Genomic DNA, 10,440 nt, shown 5'->3' on the forward strand with positions numbered 1-10,440 from the left:
ATGAGTTTTATAATGGGTCGGATGGAGTTGAGTCTTACAGTTCTGCCTTGCATTCCCTGTAATCTCTGCTCCTCAGTACACAACTGGTGCTTTTGTGGCTCAAAAGAATGGATAGCCCTGTGGGTAACAGGTGCACTTGAAGATAGGGTAAAAACCAGAGATGTTAACGCTTTTTCTGTACTGAAGGAGAATAACTACATTCCTTGTCTGTGCCAACTGCCTAAAGCTCACTTCTACCTCAGCACGAAGATCACACTGAGCTGCTATACTCCTTAGGAGTGCAGGTGGTTTTGACTCCTGGAGTAAAACAGGCAAGTAACCTACTTAAGTAAAACTTACATTTTTAAAAAAAAAATTTATTTAAGAACACTTGGAATAGGGGAATGAACAGATGCTTTTTCTGTCCCCACTTTACTTAACACTGAAGATAATTGGTAACATCTTGATTATACAATACAGGACAGATGAACAGTAACTAGTAATGTTCAGTCTGTCTCTGTGCCATCATCATCTTCCTCATCTCCACTGTGAGACTGCTCTTCTGTAATGGAACAGCTCAGCAAGGACTTTTGTATACACTGTCTTTCCTCTGCAATAGAGAGAGCAACAGAGAGTCGTTAGTTGATTTCTTCACATATGATAGGATGTCCTCAATTTCTAAAGAAAGGAACACTTATCAGTTTGAGAACTCAGAAGCAGCCCCACATACCCTACAAAACCCTCAGGAACTGAGGTTGCATTTTAGGAAAGCGGCTCGAGGAACTTACCTTCATTTGTACAGTTTTGCAACAACATCAGCAGCTGTCTTCTATTATACTGAATTAGAAATTTCTGACACGTTCTTATAGTACCTGTAGGAGTCACAAGAACAGTATCTGACAATCTACAAAACCAAGTGTTTCGGAGCTGTTAGTACGTATTCTGACGATCATTGTATCAAGTGCCAGAAGCCCCAGGCAACAACTTTATTAATGCAAGTGCTGAGAAGTGGCTGTAGACTTTGTTTCTGCACTGTTGAGGTTAAGTGGTGGAATAATAATTTCCAACATGTAGGGCCCATTATTTGCCCCTAAGTGGTTAATTTTCAGGACATGGATGATACTACACTTTGAAAATAATTTTAAAAAGAAAATAATATAATATGGTATTTGCTGCTCTGGTTTTGTGTTGTGTAATGGAAGAGTCAAGCAGAATTAATGAGGGACTCAACAAAGAACTGCTGGTGCCTGTTTCTTATTTAGATCTGCTGAAGCCGCTAAGTCAGTGACACATAAGATGTGCCTGTCGCACCCAGAGCGGTAAGATGGGGTTCTTCCATTTTAGCAGGCCTGGAAAGTATGATTAAGCTCCGCAGCCTCCGCCTCAGGCACCAGAGGCCCTGGCCCCGGGGCAGCTTAGGCTGCGGCTGACCTCCGATGTGCAGGGTGTTGAGGAAGCAGGGGTAGCGCTGGGCCCGGCTCTCCAGCTGCCTCACGAAGGGGAGGGCGGAGCACAGCAGTCTGTAGGAGTCCTTGCGGCACCGCAGGAGCACGGTCCCGGTGTAAGCGTTCAGGTACTTCACTGCGGGGGCACACGCGCACCGGTGAGCCCGGAGCCCCGCGCCCCAGCCCCTCCCGGAGAAACACCCCCCACACATCCCGCCGGGGGCCCGGGAAGGCGGGGGCAGCGCGTCCGGCCGGCACCTGTGAAGGAGATGGAGCAGCAGGCCAGGCCGTAGTCCCCGTGCACGCGTCCGATGGCGTCCCTGACGGCGAGGCCCACTGCGCGCTCCTCGATGCACTGCCGGCACCGCGGGTCCTCCGAGACCACCTCGCACAGCACGTACCTGCGGGACAGCGCGGCGTCAGGCAGCGGGACGGGCCCGACCTCGCGGCGGCGCCTCCGGCCTCACCTGTTCTTGAAGCGAACCATGGCGGCGGCCCCCAATCTGGACGGACTCTGCGCTTAGCCAATGGGTGAGGCGCCTCTGCGCGTCACAGCCAATCGTCGTCGTCCGGGGCGGGGACAAAGGAAGGACGTCCCCACCGCTCTCCGCCGGAGCGTGCGCATGCGCGCTGCTTCCTCCCCCCCCCCCCGCGCCGCGAGCCGCTGGCGGCTCTGTTGAGCTGGCTCGCGCGACGGCCCTCGCCTCCTCCCCGCACCCTCCGCGCGAGGGCGCGCGCGGCTCGCTGCTGCCCGGGCTGGTGTGAGGGGGCGGCTGAGGGGGCGGTAGCGGCGGCGGGCCCTGGGCCCCTCTGTTTGTCGAAGGTCAGTTCATTTGGCTTCAGCCCTTTTCGCCGTGTCAGTCCACCGTGGCTGAGCCCGCTTTGTCTAGTGCCAAAAAGTTTAAGTGATGCAGACGGGACGTCCCGCGCTCACGTCCCTGCTTAGTCTGACCCGAGCCACGGGAAGGTCCTGGGGAGGAGGGTGAGGACAGGCCCGGTGCTGCAGTCACCCTCTCCGGCTGTGGCAGGTGGTGGGGCCGCCGTCTGTCCTGCGGGGCTGAGGGCTTCAGCGGAGCTTCCAGTGCCACCCCTGTGCTCCTGGAGGGCTCTCTGCCTTCGCTACCTCACAAAACTGTACTCCAGTATTTATAGCTCCTCAGGCTCCGGGTATGGGGCGTTCTGGGATATGCACTGACTGCCTAGCAAATGAAAACAGCCAAGAAAATCGTGGAACAGAGCTGCTTCTTATAATTATTTCTGTAGCAGTTTTCAGAGCTGTGATCTCTGACAGATGATCTGAGGAAGCAGGGAGTGCTCTTTGAAAAGATCCAGTATGGGAAGACACCAGGGAGAGGGGAAGGTGGGGGGTAAGGGAAAAGGTAGGAGGTGGGCACCTGAACATGAGGTGGGAGAAGGAGCCAGTTAGGGTGGTGTATGATTGACGGGAGAAGCACCGCCACCGAGGTCCCTGGAGCCAAATCACATGGGAGCACAGAGGCATTATAAATTAAGTGGGAACTCATTGCTAATTCAGAGTGGAAACATCTTCTTTAATGACCTTAATTCTAGACAAAGAAAACAATGATAAACCCGGTGGAAATCCTGTCCTGGGTGATAAACTTCTGCCCTCTGAAATAGATGCTTGTTCTGCTGCTCTTCCCCCTTTTCCTCTCTTCTTCACCTGTGGTCATACTTTTGAGTCATGTTTTTTCAGAGAACTGCAGGATATGAGTTGCATGGGGAGAAAAAAGCACAAAGTCTAGTATGGACTTGCCAAAAGACCTTTTCTTTTGGGCCATGATCAAAGGAACGGGGGGAAGTTTGTCAGCTTCTGAAGCTGATGCATATAGAAGCATTTTCTCGATGAGAAAGACTGCATTGCATTGATCTTTGCTGTATTGCTCTGTGTTTTAACATCCAAACTGGGATCTAGCTGTCATCTGTTCCACTTGTCAATACAGCGAACTCCTAGATGATAAGCTATTCTCACATTTTTGAGCGACATCAAACACATTCCCATGTATTTTCTTTGTGGAGCGAGGTCCCGGCTTAGCCTCCCAGTGTGCCTACCAAGGTGTATTTGCCTGCTGCCCCTGTCTTTCTGGTGGCATCCCCCCGTCCTGCCTTACTGATTGGGCTTGGGTTGTCCTGGGCTGCTAGGCTTGCTTTCGTTCATGCCCTCCCTCATTTCCTTCTCTTTGCAGAGGCACGGCTGTGTCTCTGACAAGCAGACCATGTGAGTGCACTCTGCCCTGTAATCCAATAGGACATGTGCACTGTGCATGCTACAGCCTGGGCCCTATGTATAGAGAAGGCTGCAGTTTTCGGTCCAGGAGGCTGATTAGGAGAGACACGGTGCAAAGAGAGAGCAGTGTTGTGAGAGAGCCCCGTCCTGCTTCATTTCACGTAGGACATTGCCTTTAGTTCGCTGCTGTTGGTTTGGAGGATGCACAGAGCAGCTCTGAGCCACCACAGCTCCCTGTAGAGTCACTGTCTGTGTTAGTACAAGCCGTGTGAGTCCGGTCAGGCATCACGGTGTGCTGAGCTGACAGCACAGGACTAAAAGGTTACAACATCTTCACATTTGTTTTCCCACCTCCTCACTCCCATCCTCTGCCAGCTTTGCTGTATTGATTCCAGCGTCAGTGATTCAAGAAACTGTCGCAAGTGATGGTGAGTTATACAGTCATGGTGGAAAAGAACTGTCTCCTAAGAAAAGATCTGAGAGAGAAAAATTCAGAAAATGCTATTTAAATTGAAGAGTGGCTCAAGAGACCTGCCAAAAGAGAGGATGGATGTCTCTCCTGCAGACTTGGAGAGACAATGTGGCCTCAGGATAGCTTATCAAATAGAAATTATGGAGGACAGATATATGAGGACAAGGGGAAATAACGTGCGCTGTCCATACACATTAGAGACAATTTGTAAAGCAGTTTGAGAACTTTGGATAGAAGATTCTTTATCAGTTCATCAATGGTTGTCCTATAAAGTGGTGATGCTAGGGAGGTGCAGGAGGAATACTGAGCTCTTGTTTTCCCAGCTTGTGTTTGTCATGTGTGTTAGTGTGCATGTGGCGGGGTTATTCCCAATCAGTCCCGGGTCGATTTTATTATCATTTTAGTTCATTATTTGACATTTCACTACAGGCTTGAAGATCTAGACTCTCATTTTGGATTTATATGGCATTTGTAATCTCCAGATTGCGGGTTAGATTGCATTTGTATTATATAGAATTAATTGTGCTAATAAGCTGCAATAGACATTGTGATTAATGCATATGTTTTATTGTGTGCAGCCAGCTCTTAGAGTTTGTATGTATCTGCTATAATTAAAATTACCAGTAAATGTGTTCACTGACAAAACATATATCAGTTAATGAATCCTTGCACTCTTTTAGGTAGGATGTTTCCATTTTATAGATGAAGAAACTGAGGTACAGGAGATTAAGCAATTTGTTCATAGTAAATTGCTGTCAGTCTGGAGATACAGAGCACGGACATAATGTGAGTAGAGGGAACCAGCGTATTAGTGCATATTGTGTTGGAGTATATTGCTCATGCATAAGGTAGCCAAGTAATTGCATTCTGGAGTAAAATCAGGATGCCCTGGTACTCCATCCTTGTGATACCACAATTTGATCTTCCCTGCATAGCCAAAACCGTGATTTTTTTCTTCCCTCTGGAAGCATGGAACTGAATTTGCCATCGAGTGTGGTATCAGAGTTGGGGGTGACAACTACAGTTTGTTCCACTCTGTGCACATTGCATCCCCAGATAACCCTGCAGTCAAAAATACAAAACAATCTGGCTAAAATTAAAACTGCTTCTTAAATCTTCTGTCTGATGTTGCCTGAAGCTTTTTGTTCAGTTTGTCACCACAAGGTCACTGAGACAGAAGAGTGAATTCTCTGAGCATGCCGGCCTGGAGGCTTTCATGCAGATGCTTTCACTTAACATTTGGGACATTCTCTTCCCTTCCGTCCCTTCCTTTTTACTCCTCCATTTTCTGTATCTCTCTACTCCCCCTTTTGAGCTCAAGATCCCTCAGATCAATACACCCAGGAATAAAAACTATCCTTTTTTATCACGTTAACATGTAATCACTAATCATGAGCTTTCTGGGCACCCAAGCTGTCACGGGCCAGAGACTGCTGGTCTGTCTGCCAGAGCTGCCATGCATGGTGCCTGCAGCACTGCCCTCATCTTTGCTGTCATCCTGCCACGTGGAATATTTGTCTTGCAAAACCATGTGTTTGAAGCAAATTCTGCCTCTTTCAGTGGCTTGCAGCGTGATCTTGGACTACTCACTTAAGATCAAAATAGTAAATTCATGTTTCTTTGATTATTATTTTTTTAAATAGTCAAGTACAGCAAATTTCAGTTCAGATTAATAGTGACTGTGTGCTCTGAGAGACATCCCAAGTGTTGTAAGGTGAGCTTCCATTAAGATATCGAAAATTGGAAGCCACTTTGGAAGATTGAAGCCAAATTTTAAGATCTGATAAAGGGCATAAGTGTCTATGAGTTTGGCACATGCTGTCTAGAATGAACGCAGAATTGGGACTCTTCCTGTGCAGCAAAAACCAGTGTGAGAGAAGAGCGGTGCAAAAAGGTGTTGTGCCAAGTGAGAAGCTGCTCCCAAACTTCAGATCTTCATTTTCTCCAGCTCTGCAATGGGAATAATTGCAAATACTTTACTAATAGATACATGTTAAAAATTAGTAAAATGTCCACTTGCATGTTGTTAATTATCAAATATAGTAAAACTGCTTCTATATATGAGAGATCTGTAGGCAGCACACTTTTCATTTGCAGCAAGCTGCTGCAAGAAGCAAACAGCTTTTTCCAAGCTAGTTAATTAAATTGAGGCAAAAACTAGAATATTAGTTCAGATTGTTCAGGATTCTCTTTTTCTTTTCTGCATTAGGGAACACAGACCAAACAGCAGGCCACATAAGTTACTACATAATCTGCTATGTTAAAAACCCATATTTAATACCTCCTTAACAGGGATGTGAAGATGGATTAATTATTCTTTGTTCTGGTCTCTGAAGATAAAGGGTAATTACTATTAATTATGTGTAATTGAAAAATTGCTCCTTCACAAAGGATCCAATAGCATTAGCAGGATTTTAACTTCTTGCTACCTATAGGGAGGCGTACAACATTCCATAACGTTATGGCAAAGACGGCTATAAAGTTAAGAATGGCCTCAGAGAGTCTTACTCACTTTCCAGCCTGCACTTGAGAACGGTATTTTCAGAGAGAACAGATCTCAGAGCACGCTAGTGAGACAGGACTCTGTGTTTTGTTCTGTGCTGAATGGCACTTCAACAGAAGATGCAGTTTGTAAGGCTGGTTGTCATTGATGATGCTGCAAGACTTTTCCTCAGTAAATTTCCAGAAACCTGTGGAACAACCACAGGTAAACCAAAGCAAAAGTATTAGAAACAAACAAACAGCAATAATGACAACAACAACAAAACAAACCCTTGAGCCTGTCAGGGAAGAAAGCTTTTGAAAAAAAAAAAACAAAACCTCATGACTCTAGTAACCAGTACATCACCTATGGGTAAGCACAGACAGTAGAGGTGTCTGAGAGTGGAGACTATGTTGAGATATTTGAATTAAGGTGAAAAAGAAAAAAAATATGATTTTTACAAGGCCAGGCTACTTTCAATTGTATGTGCTTAGCCTGAGACCTGAAATTCCTAACTGCCCCACCGATTTCTGTTGTGCATTAAATATTCTCAAAATATTTAGGTGCATAACTTCCTTTGATTTCAGTGGGAGTTGGGCACCTTCATATGTATAAAAGTCTGGCCCTTAAGCTCTCTAGGCCTCAGTTTCACATTGGCGAAATGAGGATAATAACTTTCTACTTCAGGGAGTGCTACAAATAAATTATTGAGTTACTATGCACTTAATTAATGCAATAAATGAGATAATAGAAGCTCTTATGGCATAAACATAGCCTACCCTGAGCCACCTTCTTCACATACAAGTTGGTGTACAGGCTACTCTGAGGCAGAAATGATGTGTCTAGTGTTGCTTGTCTTGCAGATCTTTGCTCTCTGCTTTTTCTTTCCCCTGAATTCCCATGTGCAGATTAAGCCAGGGTCCTATTTTACTGTAAGATGTATCTGCTTATGTGGCCATATACTGAACAATCCTTTCTCTACGTGGCTTTATGTTTAACTCCAGCAGCCTAGAGCAGCATAGGATCAGAGACGTCTTCCGCAGAGCGCTTGTCTCCCTAATGAGGGAGGCAATGAAAAACATTTTCCAGTGCATCCATCACTCAGCGGATGTGGTGCTGAGGCTAGAGGACAGGCATCCTGGAGCAACTTTATATAATCTGTGCCTGCTGCCTGGCTTTGGCAGCACAGTGGCAACGTGTGCGGGGGAGGAGGGGAGCTGCAGGGGAGCTGCTTAGTGGGGTACGGCCAGGGCTCCCCTTGGCAGCTGCAGGGTCTCAGCTTGTACTAGTGTCAGCTTGGTGCAAAGAGTATGTCAGTCACTGACCAGTTGGGACCCACGGGTCTCAACTCTTTGCCTGACCCACTCCAGCAGAGACCTCCTTACCCATCTGTTCTTGCCTAGATCCAGTTTTAGCCGCAGCATCCCACTGCCCAGCACAGTAAGTGAAAGCCTCTCCAAAGCAGAGCAGGGTGCAGTGTATGAATGCCGATTTGGGTGGGGAGAATCAACAGCACCTCTCTTTATTTCTGCTGTGCTGAGTGGGGGTGCTCACAAAGAGCAGTAAGTGCAAACAGATTTCCAGAGGCAATGGTTGTTATAGATCAAAGAAGACAAAAAGCACTGGAAGCATCTGACCTATTTTGGGAAGCTTGCTGGGGCTTTTTGCTTTTATTTTGTTCAATTTTATTTTATTTTTTCTGAAGATATGCTTGCAACTAAGTCAAAGAGACTGTAAATATTTGTCACTTTTTCTAACCATGTGCACCATGAAGACAGAAGCAAACTAAAAAATATCTTGCTGCATTTGCTAGGCTGATTCCACCAGTTGCCCTGAGAGCATGGGGGTTTGAGCTGGCACTTGAGATGACTTCTGCCTGCTGCTGGTTGGTCCCAAGCTAAAGCTCCTGGTGATGTACATAGCAACTTTCTTGCAATGTTTGATGGCATCTGCCACCGTGAGATGATTTGGGGGCAGTTGACCCAGGGCATGTCCCTCAGGCCTCCTCAGTAAAATTGCATAGTGTTCATGCTGGAACTCAAGTAGTTGTTGCTTTGTGACCTCCTCTGTCCCTGTTTCATACCTGTGATGCTTAAAAGATCATGTTTATCCTGCTGTAACATTAGTGACTTAATTAGAGCTGAATTTGGTCCTACTGCCTCTGAACATGAGCAGCTGCCATCAAGTCATCTAAAGGATCAGATCTGGTTTCTTCTCTCTCAGTACTGGTGGCATCTGGTTTCATTTTCCATCTTTCCTAAGGGAGCTCGCTTTTCCCCACATCTCAGCATATGCCTGTTGTATGTCAGCACCCTGGGCTGCCTGTGTCTCCGTGCCAAGCCAAGTACCACTCTTCCAGCCAGCAAGGTACAAGATGGTATAGAGACAGAACGTGAGATGTGTCTAGAACTGGTGTTGTGGACTGTGTGTAGCTTAAAACTAGTACCGGCTTATGGGTCAAGAAACTAAGCTGGAGCCACTTAAGTGTCGTTTGTTCCCCCCCCCAGCCCCCTGTAGAGGTAGCAAGATTTTCATCCTGTAGTGTCACAGGAGCCAGTGTTTTTGCATGGCATGGCTCCTCTTTGTTGACGCTATAACAGGCACCTAAGGGACTTCTCAGGGTAAATAGCAGGGTGGGGCACTGCTGATGAAATAGCAGGTCTAGCAGAGGACACAGTACTCCCAGTGTCATAACTTGATGTCCAGCACTGTTTGCAAGACATCCCCATTTATTTCTAAATATGCTGACATGGGAAATTTTCTACATGTGATGGTTTGTCTCCAGGAGACGGACTGATTCGTTTAACTTGTGCTGTCTCTTCTCCTTCCCTGTCCCCACCCCAATCACTTGGCCAAACCAAAGCTCACTCAGCTTTGTTTGTGGCACACACAGGGACAGCTATTTAAGCAATAGTTATGAAGTTCTTTTTTGTAAGATGTAGGATTTAAAAAAAGTGTAACTTGATGATTTTGAGTATTTATTAGAGTCCCCTAAAAGATATGTTCAACTTCAGCTCTCAACATTTTTATGCATATTGCTACATAGATAAACCTATTGCTTAAAAAAGCATCTATACTCTCTATTATTTCTCTATTATTATGTTACCCAGTATTGTAAGACCAACATCTGTGAGTCAGATCACAGACATTAACAAAATAATTTTAAAATAATTTTATTTAATTTACTTAAATTATATGTACTGAGCTCTTTTATTTTCAGGACTTGCAGGGTGCAGGTGTTTCTCTGTAAGCGTGGGGGCAAGCAACTTCATTAGTCTTTTAATAGTCTCTTAGTATCAGAGACTGATGGTGTCACCTTATATTGAAGCTCATTTTTCAATAAAAATGCAGCAGATTATAACATGGATACAGAGCTCCTGCTCCCATTCACATTCCCTCCTACTCTACCCCGTATTCTCCAATAGAAAGATACCACAGTGACAAACACAGAAAATTGAAGGACACATACGAAATGTCAAGTTCAGTTCTTTAGTGTCTTTCACACATTATAGCTTTATAGGGGAGGTGATGTTTAGAGGACAGGGAATAAGTAACTTTAGATTAAGTAATGGACTTAAGGACTTCATATCCAAGCAGACTATCTTTCTGCTGTCAGTGCCGTGTAACCGTGTCACCGATATCTAGTCTGATGTTTTCTTTATTATTATTCATAAGCTCCCATGCCAAACAGCAATCAAACTCTTCAGGCTGTGCCATCTTGGGGATTATCACACTTGCAGGGCGGTTAAAGTCACTTCGCCTCGAGCCTTCTGCCTCTGAAAAGTGCCCAAGGCTAATCGCTGTGAAATGTGACGCC

The 10,440-nt window shown here is 45.8% G+C and overlaps 1 protein-coding gene across 2 annotated transcripts; it reads right to left on the reverse strand.

Moving 5' to 3' along the window:
• Window positions 1-32: 32 nt before the first annotated feature.
• Window positions 33-2,027, reverse strand: POP5 (POP5 homolog, ribonuclease P/MRP subunit). Of its 2 annotated transcripts, none has more exons than XM_054844970.1 (5): window positions 1,892-2,027; window positions 1,683-1,825; window positions 1,411-1,560; window positions 768-851; window positions 33-657 (listed from the first exon to the last, which is right to left on the reverse strand). In XM_054844970.1, the coding sequence occupies exons 1-5, from the start codon at window positions 1,909-1,911 to the stop codon at window positions 557-559; spliced, it is 498 nt and encodes a 165-aa protein (XP_054700945.1). In that variant the 5' UTR covers window positions 1,912-2,027; the 3' UTR covers window positions 33-556. The 2 variants fall into 2 exon arrangements, with proteins under 2 accessions (XP_054700945.1, XP_054700944.1); XM_054844969.1 differs by having other exon boundaries at window positions 42-589; window positions 1,892-2,026.
• Between the last annotated feature and the right edge of the window lie 8,413 nt (window positions 2,028-10,440).

This window comes from Grus americana, chromosome 16 (genome assembly GCF_028858705.1).
Source record: "Grus americana isolate bGruAme1 chromosome 16, bGruAme1.mat, whole genome shotgun sequence".
In the NCBI taxonomy this organism is placed as follows: domain Eukaryota; kingdom Metazoa; phylum Chordata; class Aves; order Gruiformes; family Gruidae; genus Grus; species Grus americana.